The 19096-nt window shown below is 34.5% G+C and overlaps 1 protein-coding gene across 4 annotated transcripts in view; it reads right to left on the bottom strand.

Moving 5' to 3' along the window:
- The window catches only part of LOC149780326 (nuclear receptor coactivator 5-like), a 62257-nt gene that overhangs the window by 11951 nt on the left and 31210 nt on the right, over nucleotides 1-19096 (bottom strand). For 3 of the 4 annotated variants that reach the window (XM_089937198.1, XM_089937194.1, XM_089937195.1), the window contains 5 exons: nucleotides 16236-16388; nucleotides 10819-10878; nucleotides 5061-5150; nucleotides 4096-4233; nucleotides 2084-2280 (listed from right to left, as the gene is read on the bottom strand). In XM_089937198.1, coding sequence (XP_089793324.1) covers nucleotides 2084-2280; nucleotides 4096-4233; nucleotides 5061-5150; nucleotides 10819-10878; nucleotides 16236-16388 — 638 coding nt within the window. The remainder of the gene's footprint in view (nucleotides 1-2083; nucleotides 2281-4095; nucleotides 4234-5060; nucleotides 5151-10818; nucleotides 10879-16235; nucleotides 16389-19096) is intronic. The other variant, XM_089937197.1, reaches the window with a different exon arrangement.

Raw genomic sequence — 19096 nt, forward strand, 5'->3', positions numbered from 1 at the left:
ATCTCAATCACAGTATCATGTCATATATAATGAATGGGGGCAGGGTATAGCTGTTTAACTTTTTTTTGTGTATATCTGAATAAGCAAGAAAATCATTTCTTTGACTAGATATTAACTTGATTCTTTCCGAATTTTAAAAGTAGTAGTAACCGCTGTAGTGAATGCAACAACATTTCTCAGTCATTTTAAGATGGTAGCAGTTGAACCTCTTTGCAAATGATCTGAACCTTGATTCATGATTAAAGCCCATCACCAGTAACTCAGCACAAACACATAATTGTTTTGTATTGCATACAACCAAACAGTAGAGAAAATTCTCTCTCTCTATATATATATATTATCAGCCAAACATAGATCTCGCCCCAACCGAGTCCCACTTGAGGAGAAACATATGCTATGTTAACATGAAATTGTTTCTTATAAATAAACAGCCTTACAAGTAAAAACAATGAACAACTTATTCAAATGGTTAGAATGAAAATTAACACATCACTTATAAATAATTTTAAAGTTTCAGTCTTGTTCAATGGCTCAAAATCAGTAAAAGGAACAAGGACTACTTCGATTGCAGCTGGATCTGTCATGTACATGGAAAAATAGGGTACTGAAGTGATTCTGGATCTGAATTATTTGATGAATGATGGAATGAACAACACAAGCAAACATAAATATATTTCATGACAATTTTAATTGAACCGAAAATAAAAAATTGTCTAAAATGAAAGAGAAAATGATAATTGTTAAGTTTTTAGAGATGCAGCTGAAATTGGATACTTGCAGGTAAATTCTGACATCTGCATATAGTTCTCATGTTTTAAAACCTAATGACATCTAACAAGGCAAAATGAAAAATTCATTTGCTTGAAATGCAGCTGCACAATATTTTAACAAATTGTTATTTTAGATACACACAGTAAGGGCATACAATTTTGTTTTGTCTCTGTGATTTCTCCAGTATTATCCAATAGATGAAAAATCCCCATCATACCACTTTTGTAAAAACTGGGGGTGGGAGGTGGAGGTGGCTAAGATTTAAATAGGGACAGGTTTACACATGAACAAGATCCAAAAAGATCCTTTAAAGGATGTTACAACAAATGTGCTTGTCTAATAAATGACTTTTAATGAATGGCAGCAGTGTTCATGTATAGTGATAATAGCTCCATGCATTAGAAATTAATGTACAAGAAGGAAAATTTCAAGTAAATACAAAAAACTCGAAAACTACACTTCCACCATTGCAAAACTCAACAATTGCAGTTCAAAGATACATTTTAATAACTGATAGTCTCTTATTGCTCAATTGTAAAATCTCAGTAACCATTTGATTTTAGCAGCTGATTTTGAATCAAGCACTTGAATAATAAGTTTAGGCTCTTGTATATTAATGAAGGTTGCAGGTTTCATTAGCAGGGTTCTTAACACCAATCTGTTTTTTTTTTCCCTATGATTTTTACATGACTTTTAAATGATCATAAACTTGTGATTTTCCATGACTACTATGAAAAGCTAGCAAGTTGGACCTGAAAACTGGAAATAATGATAATACTGATCGGCATGATATTAAAGTTAACCATATACTCAGCTTTCTTGTCAATATCACCTCCTTCACCACTTACAGCCAACTGATCGACCCACTTTAACACCACAGACTTACAATCAAGTGCTGGATTTTTTTTTCTTTCAATTTTCCATGACACTCATTACCTTCCATTACAATTTTTTTTCATCAGGATTTTCCATGACAATGGGAACCCTGCATTAGGTTCATGGTAAATTGTCTGTCAGGATTTTCATGTGCTCACTTTTTCTAAGGGGGGGTGGGGACTGGCTTTAGTGGTTATTTGTGCAATAGTGCCTTCTGGAGAAAACACTGTGTATCTAACATTTGGTTCTAAAATATCCTGAATGCATCCTGAAAGCCATTTAAAACTTACTGTGTGGGTCACAATTTACACAAAGAAAGCAGGACATATTATGACCTTCGTATAGTCAATTTTTACAACTGATACATTCCCCCAATCTAATGCTGATTATTACTTATTTTACCAAATTATGTAAATATCTGAAATTGTCCACTTACCTTGAGGTGTCCCATGGATAATATTCAAGGTTATGGAACGATGTGCCTCATTTTGACTGTTGACAATGATGGCAAAAAGACATTTTTTGAATGATGCTTCCTCAATCATCTGCGGGACAGTGCGATCCTCAGGGATAACTACTATTTCCACTAGCATCTGAACTCGAAGCCGCTCATCCAAAATTTCTGCGTATTTCCTGTAATTCATGTAACAAATAAATCTGAGAATGCAAGAAGCAGATATTATGATATTGCTGAGATTTGCTGAATCAAAATCAATAAAAGTGCCCATATATAACTAGCACACTATAGAGGAAAAAATGAAACCTCATGTCAATAGGGCGATCCATTCATGAAAAGTAGCCAAGATTTTCAAATGGCAGAAAGGGAATTCATTTTGGAGGTTGAATCAACATTTGCATCAACAACAAAAAACAACAACTATACACTGCAAAAATTGTTTTTTAAGAATGTTAAAATATTTCAGTATGACTGACTTGCTAGCCTTCAAGAGACCTACAGGAGTAAGTCAGTCTGTATTTTCACCAAGTAGGACGAATTTTTTGAAAGGTGTAACAAAACATATAATGTACTGCCACTGTCAATGTTAAAAGATATGTTTCAAAAGTTAAAAAGTGTTGGCTGCTTAAAGTACACTGGCCTTAAACCTCCAGTATGGTTTCAGTATAAAAAAAACTACTGTTCCAAAAACCATGAAGGACAATTAATTCTTGCAACGTCTCCCACACAATGTAATCTTTAGTTAATCATGTTGGAAGATATGAGATTCTGGTCTCTGACTATAAAAGACCCGGTTAGTTCTGAAAGATGTGGTGATGTCCCTAACTTGACACATGCCAAAGACTGCTCCTGGGAATGGACAGGTCTTCCGGTTACAATGAGAAAGAACCAGATTCCTGCTTCTAGGTCTTATATGGCCATTTTCTACAAAGACTCATACCTATCAGTCCAAAGGCAACAAATTGGGCAAAACCAATCTAGCATACAAATGCAGTACATGCTAAGCAGATGTGGTGCATGTCCCCAGCATTTATGACAGCATTTACCCACATCTTGAGGCATACTGAATTTGGAGAGAAAAAAAAAAATGAAAGAAATAATGAACTGGAACAAAAACTGAATATATAACATGAGGATAAAAACAAAGAAGCATGGCTTTGCTGAGGTACTCAAAACACAAGATGCTGATACACAATATTATGCAAGGACTGGGGAGAAAGAAAAAAATATAACAAAAGAGGATACAATTGACAATAGCAATGCCAAAGACAACTTGGATTATGAAAACATTCAACACCCCACGAGACATGCGTGAATTGTAACTTAGATATGAAAACATTAAACACCCAATAGACAGGTGTAACTACAACTTACAAGATGAAAACATTAAGTACCCAAAGGGCTCATGTAAAATGCAAAAGCCCAGGTAAAAGGTCAATATCACGATGTTTGTAAGTTGACCATAATATTAAAATGTGATGATGTTTTTTTTATCTGAGAGCTTCAGCTTCTATTTGGAGGGTGAATAGTCTCCTTAGAATGGAAAACAGAGTCAGATAAAGATCCAGTAATGTAATAATATCAGCTAAAGAAAACCTCTTAATCCCATGCCAAGACTGTAAACTTGGTAACTTTGTCCAATATGTGGAACAAAATTCACACTGAAAGTTATCTGCGATTGCCAAGTCTTGTCAAAACTGAATCCCAATCTCAACTTTAAAATTATCAATTCACATATCATAGAAATAAGAATATCTTAGTACTTAAAATTACACACGGAAACAGTGGAAGCATAACTAAGTTCATTCTGAAAAGTTTGTTTCTAATACGATTTTGTGTAAAGTTAAGGGATGTGAAAATCAAGTAATTGAGTTTGAAGATTTTAGGTCAAATGATAAAAAAAAATTGTGAAAGGATCTAGTTGATTTTATGACTTTGCAAACTGCTGTATATGGCATGAAGCTGTCCTCAGGCTATTGACAATCACTGACCTCAACTTGGCATTCATAATAATGATCATGCAGTCTGGTGGAGAAGGTTTCCTTGGGGGAGGGGGTGGCAGGTCATAGTAGTCCCGAAAATAAGGGTCCCGTTCCCTGTATGGATCACCATAAGGTTCTCGTCTGTACCTGTTCGAAAAGAGAAAATGAACTGTATGCAATAATTTACTGAGATTTCACTAGCCTAACATCTAATAGAAATATTCCATGGAGTTTGATGTATTATTTTTGTCCATTCCCTGATGAATCCTCCCTGATTTGCAAAAACTTTAAAACAAAATTTTAATATTGCTGATAGTAAAGTGATCAGTCCTGCATCTCAAATTTCAGAAAATCCATGCTGCTACAGTGGATATTTAATCCATCCATGCATGTCCAGAATGGACCAAGTATGGTAATCATTGTGGCTGTCCACACTGTAATTCATAGTGGGGGGTTAGTTAACACCATCAGTATGACTTAAAGTAACCTCAACTACCACTGATGCACTATTTTTCATCAAACACAACACACATCTCTTTGGAATTACCTATATATGCAGCATGTACAGCGCTTATGGCAACCTTCCATCACAGCAATTTACATTTTTTATCAGCCTTAATGTCCCAAACAACACAGCATCCAATCTTTTAAACCATTAGGTGGTTACGATCCCAAACAAGACTGAGTACTCCATGCAAGCAACCCAACCCGATGTCATACTAAATATGTAAGCTATCCAGCACAGAATTAAAGTTCCATGAAAATCTAGTTTCCTTGTTTAATGGATGTTATTTTTTCTGGATATTTAGGTCAGTAAATTAACTTTACAAATAAATGTACTTGTTTCAATATTCAAAATTATGACTCTCATTTATGAGGTCTGCCGTTATATAAAATTAGTACTGTTTAAAATCAATGTCCATTTCAAATTACTGGATAAATCTATGTAATATAGCAGATAAATAAAGTATAACCTATAAGGGTCATCTCTGTATCTATCATAGTAGAGATCATCGACAGGTAGAGGCCTTCTGTAAGGGTCTGCATAATATGGATCATCTCTTCTGTGGAATAGAAAATTATGCACATTTTTCACCATGCACAAGAAAAAGGAAATAGAGACCAAAAAATATGAAAACATCAACATACTATCAGCTCTCATTGCTGCCATCGTAACACTGGTAATCATTATTTCATCTTATAATGTGACATTTTACACTACGGATGAAAATGATTTAAATCATGTGCAAAATATCCTAAATAAAGCATGTGGCAGACAGCAATTCTCCCTTGATAAACCCAGGGGACCAGCATTGTAAATTTTCTCAAATGAGGGAATGGACTTATCATCAGATAAAGCATTCTAAGATACAATATTGTACAAGGTGGGGCTTATCATCAAATAAAGAAGTCTTTAGTACAAATATTGTGCAAGTAGGGGGATGGACTTGTCATCAGATAAAGCATTATTTGGTACAAATATTGTACATATTTTGTACAAGATGATGGGCTCATCATCTAAGGTACACATTTTGTATAAGCAATGACCATCAGAGCAACATTCTTGGGCTGAAATACAGTACATATCATATCAAGGTATCATTATTAGGTCAAAATATAGTACACATTTTGTACAGTGAGGGATGAGTTCATTATCAGATAAAGCATGATCAGGTACACATTTTGTATAGTGAGGGATGTGCTTATTACCAGATAAAGCATGATCAGATACACATTTTGTACAGTGAGGGATGACCTTATTATCATATAAAGCATGATCAGGAATACATTTTGTACAGTGAGGGATGAGATAAAGCATGATCAGGTACACCTTTTGTGCAGTGAGGGATGAGCTTATTATCATATAAAGCATGATCAGATATACATTTTGTACAGTAAGGGATGAGTTCATTATCAGATAAAGCATGATCAGATACACATTTTGTACAGTGAGGGATGAGCTTATTATCAGATAGAACATGATCAGGTACACATTATGTACAGTGAGAGGTGAGATAAAGCATGATCAGGTACACATTATGTACAGTGAGAGATGAGCTTATTATCACATAAAGCATGATAAGGTACACATTTTGTACAGTGAGAGATGAGCTTATTATCTCATAAAGCATGATCAGATACACATTTTGTACAGTGAGAGATGAGCTTATTATCACATAAAGCATGATCAGGTACACATTTTGTACAGTGAGGGATGAGCTTATTATCATATAAAGCATGATCAGGAATACATTTTGTACAGTGAGGGATGAGATAAAGCATGATCAGGTAGACATTTTGTACAGTGAGGGATGAGTTTATTATCATATAAAGCATGATCAGGAATACATTTTGTACAGTGAGGGATGAGATAAAGCATGATCAGGTAGACATTTTGTACAGTGAGGGATGAGCTTATTATCACATAAAGCATGATCAGGTACAACTTTTGTACAGTGAGGGATAAGCTTATTATCAGATAAAGCATGATCAGGGATACATTTTGTACAGTGAGGGATAAGCTTATTATCAGATAAAGCATGATCATGTATACATTTTGTAAAGTGAGGTAAGGGTTTATCATCAGATAAAGCATGATCAGGTACACATTTTGTAAAGTGAGGTAAGGGTTTATCATCAGATAAAGCAGGATCGTGTACATATTTTGTAAAGTGAGGTAAGGGTTTTTCATCAGATAAAGCATGATCATGTACACATTTTGCTGTTGTTGTTGTGGGGTTTAACACCATTTTTCAGCACATGATAGGCTATACATGGCAGCCAGTATTAATGGTGGAGGAAGAACCTGGGAAAACCCCAGAAAGAATGACTGACCCACGAGAAGCTACTGGCAAGCTTTCTCACATACCCACATTGGCTGAATTCGAGACTCGAACCGCCGCAGACAAAGGTGAGATGGCAGTGATCCGTAACGGAAAGTGCTTTAGACCACTCGGCCACTTGGGGCCCCTACACATTTTGTAATGTGAGGGATGGGTTTATCATCAGATACAGCATGATCAGGTACAAATTTTGTAATGTGAGTGATGGGTTTATCATCTGATAAAGTAAGAACAGGTGCACATTTTGTAATGTGAGCTAAGGGTTTATCATCAGATAAAGCAAGAACTGGTACACATTTTGTAATGTGAGCTAAGGGTTTATCATCAGATAAAGCAAGAACAGGTGCACATTTTGTAATGAGAGAGATGAGCTTATCAGATAAAGCATGAACAGGTACACATTTTGAAAAGTGAGGGATGGGTGTATCATCTGATAAAGCATGATTAGGTACACATTTTGTGTGTGTGTGTGTGTCTGTGTGTGTGTGTGTCTGTGTGTGTGTGATTTGGATTTTTAACGTAGCTTTAACAATTTTTCAGTCATATCGCTACGATGACTGCAGTGTGGCAGTTTATAGTGATGTCTAGCACTGGGGCATCATGCTGCAAACAAGTGGCATGCTGTCCCACCCAGTCACATTATCCTGACACCAGGCTGACCAGTCCTAACACTAACCTCTTAATGCTGAGCACCAAGCGAGGCAGTTGTTACACATTTTTAATGTAAGTGATGAACTTATCATCAGATAAAGCATGATTAGGTACACATTTTGTAATGTGAGCAATGGGCTTATTGTCAAATAAAGCATAATTGGATACACATCTTGTAAAGTAAGTGATCAGCTTATCAGAAAAAGCATGATAAAGTACACATTTTGTAATGTAAGGGATGGGCTTATCTTCAAACAAAGCAAGATTAGATGCACAATTTATAAAATAAGGTAAGAGTTTAGCATCAAAAAACGCAATGAGGTACACATTTTATACAAGTGGGCAATAGGCTGATCATCTGATTAAGTATTTGGTACAATAAAGTATACATTTTGTACAAGTGACTTATCAGAGCAGAAATGTGGCAGAGTGGTCCACATCTTATTAGGCAATGAAAATGTGGCCTTGTAAAAGGGTTGGTCTCTCAAAAGGGGGAAGAATAACGAATATGCCAAATGTGTCAGTCATCCACAGACTTTGGTGAAGGTACTTGGCTATGAACTGAAATTTTTGTATAGAAATCTTGTTTCTTTTCTCAATAGATCTTTACCTATGAGACTGAGAGGCTCCGTCCTTAAGTAAAGTAAAAGCCATCCACAAAAGTTTGGTCCAGGTTATGTGATGTAGGACTAATGCTATTGTGCAGAAACTATTTTTCTTTTTTCAGTTGCAGTTACCTTAATCTTTGACCTTTTGTCCTCACAGATGTATTTTTTAAAATAAAGATTAAATTGTCTTAAAACCCCTTTAAAAATATTTTTAAAATGATGATTAAAAAGAAATATAGATCTTTTTTAACAATACTGGCTGCATTTAAAGATAGTTTTTTTTAAAACATTTTTTTTATTAGGGAAAGAAGTTAGGAAATGTCGAAGTAGGTGGGAAACATCAAATGCTGTTGGATTTGCTGGCCTTCACACCATGCATGTTCTGTACTGACAGGACAGAGCTGTTGCAATCTCACAGTTGTGGAAAGCAACAATCTTTAATAGTCAGTGCTTAGGAAACTAAGTACCCAGAAACAAATATTTGGTGGTGAGGAGATGGTTTATTTTTTTTATTAAATCCCCCTGTATTCTGAAAACTCGCTTTCTTTTATCACAGTTTTCTAAATATTGAGCTTTAGAATAGATCCGACCAAATCTTGAACTGAAGTTTCAACAAGAAATTCAGCTATTATGGAAATAGAGTGTGAAAGAAGTTGCTGCAATTACAGAATTTATATCCCATATGAAAACATCTACGTAAAATATTTCTTTGAACTTCACACATTTGGCCTAACAGTTGTTTCTGGAAGATTCTAGTCCCATTAATAAATAACTTGCAATCAATATTCAACATAATTAGCAACTGCAATGAACATTATATCTGTGAAATTAAGATGTATGCCATGACCTTCCTTCAAGAGGTAACAGTTTTCAAAAGCCAAATCAAAGTTAAGGGCTTCCTTCCTAATTAATTTTTGTGATGTCTAAATGATGATTATTCTATTTTTATATCATTTAATTGTTTTGGACATGTCTTACATGGGCTGATTAAACTTTTTAACTGGTGCATCTATGTGGACCAAAGATGCCAAACCTGTAGTCATGCCAACAGAAAAAAACAAGAACACCAACACTTCCCTGGCAGTGCAAACATACACTGAGGTACATTCCTGAATCAGAAACACTACCATGTCCTCCACATGAGAAATGAAATTAACACAAAATGTTAACCAAAGCTGCTAACATGTGAGATGGTTTCTTATTTAAAGAAAGAAATTTAGGTGACAGGTGCATAACATAGGAATCTGCTCAAACCTATTTGCTCCACAGGGTATTTAACAGTGCAAATTGTGTTTGGAAATCAAAGTTAAGAAAAGCTGTGTATTCATGGGCCATAACTTCTCTAAAACATGTGTAATGCTGGAAATTAACCTTGTTCAAGGTCTTTTTAATATAAAGTTTTCTTGCCAAAATGGAGTGAAGTCAGGTGGATGGGCCATCAAGGGCCAGCACTAATCTAAATAGTGTAGCAGAATGCAACAATCAAACTCATTCAATATTTTCCTAACTACATATCTGTGCATTGTCTATAAATCAGAGACATATGCATGACAATATACACTCAAAGCATGCATCACAATATGTACTAGTTTGGAGACTTCAACATTCCATGCATTGTCATACTGAATCTGAGATGTGATATGCATCACAATGTTGTAACTGTTTTATGAACTCTGGAAGAACATGAATAGGAACAAATACATTTAACACAGAATGGCATGTTATGCTCAGACACCCAAGTTAAAAGGATGGTAAATCATGGGTCATAACATTTTTTTTACATGAAGTCACTATGAACAAGTTGAAATGAAAGAATAATCCACTGGTGAAAATATGTCCTTTCAGCTTCTTGATTGTAGAGAAGATGATGTAATATTTTGAATTTAAATTGTACTCCTCCAAAACCAAAAAAAGTTTAAAAACACTTGTCAACTTGCAAGTGTATGCAAGCATATAAATTCTAAACATTGCAAGCCCTTACATGCTACTGGAGGTTTTGAAAATACAAAAACAGCTTAGACCATCAGACTACATTAACTTTCAAAATAAACTGTCACTCCTCAAACACAGACACGGTGAATCTTCCATGGTTAGAAATTTTCAACAGGTATTTTGGTGCCCAAAACCATACAAGACCATTGTACAGAACATTTAAAGAATATCAAAAGTACTGTGAATTCATTTATTTTTGTTGCTTTCCAGTTTCTTTATTTTGCCAACAAAATTATATTTTCATCATTACTTATATTTGTTGAGTTATGAAGGGGTATTACTAATTCGGTGGAAGGATTCTGCTTGTTGAATTTTTAAATTCATGGCTTGTACCAATAACAAATTACAAGAAAACTGGTACCCAACAAAATTTTGTAAATTCAGAGTTACAAGTAATGTACTATTATTTTTAATCATGACAAGAAAATCTGTGCCAAAAATGAATCCATGTACCTGACCAATTATTCTAACCACGGCAAGCACAAAATAAAGACAACAGAATCTGTCCATTTTACTGTCGAAGTCAATGAACAGCAGGTTACAAAAGCAATTTTAAATATCACATTTATATATAAATAAATAATGGAGAGGAGAGTACAACATAAATCCAAGAGGTTTATGAAGAAAGTGTGTCCTACCTTAGATCTGGAGGCGGCAGATGAGCTGAGGGGAGATCACGGCCCTGCTCAACTGCAGCCCTACAACAACAGGTGTTATCTTAATAGTACATTAAATCATCATTACAATAGAATTAAAATGACATTTCAAAAACCCTTATTACTCATTTTATATAAAACCCTCTTTCACTGGATGTGTACTAAAATGTTTTGAGCATGAAATCAATCAGTATCTTCCTCATCTTACATGCAAACCTATCCACAACAAACATGGTCGCAGAACTCAAAATATTTTGCATACAATAAAAACGTCTTCTTTCAGTCTTGGTGACCTTAACCTCTAACCTAATTATCACAAAATCAACAATTGATTTTCTTGCCTAAAATGTAAGCCATTCATATGATATAGTCATGTGTTGTGGCAAGCTGCTCGAGTTTTTGGGTTAAAATGTTTTTCCTTCAAGAAGCCCCTCTGACCTTAACCTTTGAGCCTCAAATCAACAAGTTATTATCGTCTTTAATGCAAGCCATCCCTGTCTGGTCACGGTTTGTGGCATAAAACTTGACAGGGGTGGAGGGTTTGGTGGAAATCGTTTTCCCTTCTTTCCATCTGTGAGACAGACTTTTTGACTTAAAAATGAATAGGTGCCTTTCTAGTCTCCTATGCAAGCATGTGATGATCATGGGGAATTATGAGCAGAGCATTCTATTTGTTTTCTTCATAGTAAAAGCATGATCAATGTATGAAAAAGATGAATGCCATGTTTACTGCAAGTATATGGCTACTTTGAAAACGTACAATATACAAAATGTATGACATGTTTACCAAAAATATCTAGCTACATTAAATAGTGTTTAATATACAAAATGTATACCATGTTTACCAAGAGTAACAGCCCACATTAAAAAATGTATAATATACAAAATGTATGCCATGTTTACCAAAAGTATCAGACCACATTAAATAATGTAGAATATACAAAATGAATGCCATATTTACAAAAAGTATCTGGCTACTATGAAACAGTATGATATACAAAAAAGTATGCTATATTTACCAAATGTATCTGGCAAATTTGAAAATGTATGATGTATAAAATGTATGCCATGTTTACCAAATGTATCAGCCTACTTTAATTTATGCAAAATATACAAAATGTATGCCATGTTAACAAAAAAGCATCTGTCTACTTTGAAAATGTATGATATACACAAATTATCATGTATTATAGCAATGCACTGCCTGCTTGGTCATGATATGATACATATCACAATACTTGGGCAGTGATGCAATACAGACAAGGATATGTATCATACAGTTGACAGAAAATACAATACATATGAGTGAAGATAGTCTGTTACACAATACATACACCTACCTGTTACTCTGTCTTTGTATGTAATACCTACGTCAACCTATGTCATTGTTTTGGTGTTGTAAAAGAAAAAGGAGTCAAAATCTAAATATTTAATAGCTGAGACATAAAACTTGTAGTTTCTTTTTTTCCCCTACTTTATTTCATGTGTATTACATTACCTCACCCTGGAGTGCTTATGCATTATATATATTGGGATATTCTAGCAAATAACACAGATGTCAATCTAGAACAGCATCACAGAAAATGTCACATTGCCAATATTCATCAATAAATCATGACATCTCTAATAATCAATATGGGTCATTCCATGTCAAGTGGGCCAGGGGTGGGAATTTGACCCCCTCAAAAAAATCTACAAAAAATATATGCTGAAGTGCATGTTGAGGGGTGATGACCTACAAAATATTAGGCACATAGCTCAAAAACTGAGATACAGCTTTCTAAAAATTTAATGAAACCATTAACTTGGGAAAGTATGTAGCTGGGGTTAATTTTCACCACATTTCTAATTGGGTTAGACAGCTTAAAATCACAAGTCCTCTAGATCTTTTTGTGTAGATCCCAGATTTGAAATCATCTTAAAGCAATCTTGCATGGTTGGCAAATTACATGGGCACAAAAACCCTATCCCAAGCAATGTACTAAATTATTTTCAGGATTTTGCAGCAGTCCAGCATCCACATGCAAACAGATAGTGATGAAATATTGGGCATGTAGAGAGGCAATGGATGACACTCCATAATTAATCTGTAAAAAGACCTGTATCTTCATTAGAATTTCACATTTTTTGTTTTAAAGTTGTTTCCAAATCAAAAACTTCTGAATTTCCCTCTTATTCAAGAAGTCATGATACCCCCTAGACAACCTCCTAAAAATCTGAAACTGATGGGATTTAGACTTCATTTTAATGCCTCCAACATATCAAAAAACTGTTCAAGGTTCTCGTCATCTTGATATGTTTTTGAGTTTTCAAAGTCTGTGGTGTAAAGTAAAAAGGGTTTGGCCAGATTTTTGATAAATCAATCTGGGTAACTTGGAGACCCATTCTAATGTTAAATTCGAATTATGTGACCCCAAAAACCATATAAATGATTTATTACAAGCCTGTGGTGGGGCAAGTCAATATTCATGAAACATGTACTTTAACATATATTTTTTACAGATGTTTTTGAGGAGGCTGAATTCTCCACTTTCCAAAATCTGCCACACTTGATATGGAATGACCCCTATAGTGCTGATCATAAAAGAAATAAACATCTAATGTTCAGTTTTGAGCAAAAATTCTTATATAATCAGGCTGGTTTGAATTGTGGGTGTTTTTATATGTCAGCTGTACTCGAACACTGGGCTGAATGTGACGATCAAGTATTGGTTTATCCTTGCTACAAAACTAATATTTTTATAGATAATTTCTGAACCAAATAATTGTTTATGTAAGAATAACTACGATACTCTGACTGCCAAGTTGAAACATTTGCTTGGACAACTGGTGAAATAAAGCATCTTGAACTCAAACTCTACCCATGTGGGATCCTTCTTGTCAAAACAACATTCCGTGAAACAAAATATTTATTCCTAACTGAAATTGTTGGAGACAAATATTCTTATAAGTAAATTCTATCTTTATAATGGAATATTCAAGTCAAAGAATGCCACTATAATGAATGACTGAAGTTGAGAGAAGTATCAGACTGATATCTTTTTGTTTCTACAAGACCTCCTATTATTAATTGCAGGGAATAATCACCTTGGACTGGAGAAAAGCTCCAGCAAAAGGAACAGAAGTGCAGTAGTAGCAGATAAGGCAAAGCAGAAATGTATGCATGGCTCTGGTTACCTGTCTGACACTATTTTTTCCTCCTGCCCTACAATGGGGGGGTGGGGATTGGAAAAATAAAAGAAATTTTGGAAGAAGAAAAAAGCTGAACCAAGATGTAACTACAATCAAATTTCAAATTCAGAATGTGAATGACACTTTTTTGTAAGTTTATGCTTCAATTAAATCCATCTGGACAAAAAAGAATATATTTTTTTTTAAAGTTTGTAATGACCTAACTACTGTCATTTCTTCTTCATGTAACCAGAACCACACATTTTTGTATTTGGCCTAATGTAAATATTGTTTTCTATTTTTATTAACAGTGGCCATATTTAATAGTGGATCAGCATCATCTGCATACATTTCAAAGTTCTTTAACAGGGTACTTTGGTCAAATGCTGCAGTTTTGATTTTTAGTAATTGCAGTCATCTTTGAAGGTGGATCAGCACCAATTTTACAAATTTTAAAGCCATTCATACCATGATGCTTTCTGGCTAAATTGGTTAATTCTATTTAGTGATTTAGAAAAGATGCTATTTTAACATTTTTCTATTGTAAGTAATGGCAGCCAATCTGATGGTTGATCGTAATAATATATGCAAATTTAAAGTTATGGATTTTGTTGGTGGTTTTTTTTTGTACATTTCATTTCTGATACTCAAATGCCGACTCTGGTATATATTTTTTTACCAGCTACATACATGTCATGTTTACTTCACCAATAAATGAGGTGTTTAAAAATAGCAAAAATTCCACCTACATGTACAATGTATATATGCTAAGAAGTCACTTCATTTTTTAAAAGTTTAACTAAATATACAATCAGTGGTTGGTAAGCCTCATCCAGCAAAGACTGAAGTCATATTTTTCAGCAACAGGAATAACCTACTCTTTCCCAAACTTAAGTTCCAAAATAAATCACTTGCATTTGTTGACAATCATAAACATTTGGACCTTACACTTAGTAATCATGCACTTGGAGTCTACATACTGAGGATTTGCTTCTGTGCTGTTTTAACTCTATTAAAACACATTTGTTCCTTTTGGTTTTAACTTGCTTATGTTTTTGGGTGAAATTTTTAGATAATGCTGTGACTTATTCCAAGTTTGATCACAAAAGGATCATAAATATGGACTCCACAGTGAAATGAGGCAGTTTCTCTTGACGGGTGACTGACAATGCATAATGGATGCACAGCCATACCATAACCTGATATTATTACTATAAACTGCCACACTGCAGTCATTGTAGTGATATGAATGATTTTTTTTTTAAAGCTACGTTAAAAATCCAAATCACACACACACCCTACTTAGCAGAAAATTAAAAAATAATCTTGTCCGATTATCAAATACATGACACAATGAAATGTTGTTTGCATATGCACTTGTTCAAACAGATATGCAAAACATTTAAAAACAATGCTGTAGTGGGTGAAACAAAAACTTTCATCAAAGTAAACCTTACAAATGGGTGATGAAGCATACACGAGATGGCTAAATGCACCACCCAGATCAGTGTACCCAAATATACAATGTACTATATGTGTATTTTGTTTCTGTACAGTTTAATTTAAGCATAAATACTCTGAGCATTAAAATTATAATGTTTTGACGGAATTTCATCTATTACATATCTCTCACCAAAAATCTTGTATGTCAAAAACAAAATTTTTAAGTTATAGAAGGATTTTTTAAAAGAAACAAACATTTTTAGGTTGACATTTGTTGGAGAGCAAGAGTTTGTAAATACCAATATTTCTTTGCAAAGTTAAACATGACATGCAGCTGGTCTAAAAACAATGACAGTCTGCATCAAGTCACTGATCCTGGCTGTTTTGAGAGTCATGCTAGCATAGGACAACCTGTCTTGGAAACAGGTAAGCAATCCAGAAACAATGTTATTTTATGAACTGGTTTTCAAGTGAATGTAGCATTTAAAGAGTAACTGTAAAGGACTGCCTCTGAAAGGAAGATTTGTTTATTTTAAATATTTTATTCTCAATTCATTTTGAATGCTATAATTTTCTTGCTAAGACAGGTTTGTGACACTTAGTCAAAGCTCCTATTTCACCAAAGTCTCTTAAATTTAGTTCCTGACTCAAGAAACTTGAATGGACGAACTTAAGTCACCAATCTTTCACTTTAAAAAAATTCAAATTACAAGAGCTAAACTATATATAGTCCAGACTCAAGTTTATGCTGATGAAAACATTAGTCTGATAATTAGTATATTTACCTGGGTGGGGGAGGTACTCGATCTCTGTAGGGGTCTCTATATCGGTCATCATAGGGATCAGCACCTCGTAAGGGTGACCTCTCTCTAGCAGGGGGTTGTGAAGCTAGACCATCTCTTGCAGGAGGGCCTCCACTTGCTGAGGATGCAGGATACCTGTGAATAATAATATTAATAATAATAAAAAGAAGAACAAGAATAAAAAGAATAAGAACAAGAACAAGAATAGCACCATTCTTTGCAGCACTGGTACCTATGTACAAACAAGAGTCCCAAGATCACACATCTTGCTGACCTCTGCCTAAAAGCCAAATTCAAGAGCAATTGGCCAAGAAAGCTGGATCTCCAGAATGCATTCTGTGAAGATTTTATTCCAATGATATTAATTCTACATTTTAAAAACATTTCAGGGTTTCCCTTTTTTGTATATCTTCATTCATTAATGGTAAATCAGCATAATCTGACCACTATTGAAAGCATCATTTTTCTTCTATTTTTCATAAAAGGAAATCGATTTAAAAGTGGAATGGCATCATTTGTACAAATATAAAGGACATTTATGATAGAATGCTTCCTGCAAACTATTGATCAAAATTATGTTCAGTGATTCATGAGAAGTTCTTAAAGATTTTACTATTTTTAGTAACTGTGGCCATATTCTGTCACAGATCTGCATCATTTGTATCAATCTAAAAGTCCTCTACGTTAGAACTGTTTCAAATTTGATCAAATTCTCTTCAGTATTTTTTGTGAAGGCATTCATCAAATTGGGTCAAATTCTGTTAAGTGGTTTTATAAGATGTTAGGTTTTGCTATTTTTAATAATGGTGCCCATACATGATGGAACACACAGGTATCATTTGAACAAATTTGACAGGTCTTGATGCTAGAATACTTGCATGCCAAGATATAAGTGAACAGATGACAGAAAACATACAAGTGCTCATGAGATAAACTGACTTGATCTTACTGCCACGTGAGCTACTAAAAAAAAGGAAACCTGCCAAACAGAAAATCAGACCGACAATAATCAAGACTTCTGTCGGAACACAAGATAAGATGCTTCAGAAATAAACAATTCTTACAAAGTGCCTTTTGGTTAAAATGAAAGAGTATTTCAGCATCACTTATACAGATACACATCTCCCTTGATAACTCACACCCTGATAACTCAGGGTCAGGCACAGATTCCATTTTTGAAAACCAGAAAATACCAAAAAATCTGATCCCTATTTCTTGAACTTGAAGAAAATCACGATCAAAATTGGTAATTGAAACACTTATATATTGCTTGTTTCATGGTCAAAAATGGTAGATAGGACCTGGAAATTTTAATCAGCATTTTGAAATTATCATCTTTTAATAAGAGGTCATAAAATTAATATTATTAGTTGTATTTTCTTTCCCTTCTTAATACACCCTAATTAAAGATATTCAAGGAAATTTTGATCACTGAAATGAGACTTACGAATAGTGTAGGTAGTATATTAATATTCAAATAATTTTTATTAAGTGAAATTTGTGTTCCTCTAAAATGTAATCATCATAAATGCAATGCATATTTAAAGGTAAAATGTGTCAATCTACTGTAACATGTGCGCCAGCATTTCTCTCTGAACCTAATTAAGTGCCTACCAAGTTTTGATAACAGATTCGTAAAAGTATTTGTTGCATTGTTACACTAAATTAAATGCTGGCTTCCTTTGTTTTATCTTGTTATTTATGTCATTTGAATCAAATAAAGGAGGTGGAATAAAAGAAAAGTTAATAGGCATGCAAATCCCACATACTTAAAATCTAGCAGCCCTGGCCGTATGTCAGATGAACTCACTTCAGTTGCTCAATCGAACACTGTCATAAATGTTGTTGTTGTTGTTCTAGGGTTTAATGCCATTTTTCAGCACAAGATAGGCTATATACGGCGGCCAGTATAGCTGGTGGAGGAAGAACCCTGGAAAACCCAGGGAAGAGCCACCGACATATAAGAAGCTACTGGCAGGCTTTCCCACGTACCCAAGCTAGCTGAGCCTGAGACTCGAACCCACGCAGATAGAGGTGAGATGGCAGTGATCCGGAATGGCGAGCGCTTTAGACCATGCAGCCACTTGGGGCCCCAAAATGTTACCTTGTACTTAACATAATTAAACTACCATAAATCAACCAACTCATTCATAACTGTGATCAAAGACAGCAAGGTAACCAAGGGAACTGAATACTTCATAAAATGAAGAACTTTGTTTTACAGATACAGACCACTGTGGGCAAGGAAGTTTTAGAGTTTTCCTGAATTGGCACTTACAGACATCCTCAAGGATGGTAAGAAGTTTCAATATTACTTCCAATGAAATCATGGCATCAATATTGTACTAACTGAATACAGTTTCGACACTGACGATTGTCTTATGAAATAAATTTCGCTAGGTTTTGAAAAAAAAGGAATCTTGTTTGGTTGTGTATCAACAGTTAGTCTAGCTCTCTGATACTTTGACTCTCCACCTGGCAGTGTACTCTTAAATACCACTCCAGGAAGCAGACTAATCAACAAAGCATAATGAAGTGACGTAATACACAGATGTTTGAGCATAAACGTTAAGGTTGTTGAAACCAGTTGGAATGATCTTTCACATGCTGGACATTTTGAAACTAAATGTTATTTACACAGAATAATGAATAACTTCACTAGATAAAGCACATTATTAACAATTATAATCAAAGTGATTGTAAAACAAGGATTCATTCATTAAACAGACCAGTTCCCTACCCACCACCCATTTCCTCAATGTCTTAGTAGATTTTTTCAATTTTTGTACGCCCTTGGTAACTTGCACCCTCGCTTATAGTGTGATCAATGTTTGTGGACCCCA

This window comes from Sinohyriopsis cumingii, chromosome 16, assembly GCF_028554795.1.
Source record: "Sinohyriopsis cumingii isolate HCF-2022 chromosome 16, ASM2855479v2, whole genome shotgun sequence".
Lineage (NCBI taxonomy): Eukaryota > Metazoa > Mollusca > Bivalvia > Unionida > Unionidae > Sinohyriopsis > Sinohyriopsis cumingii.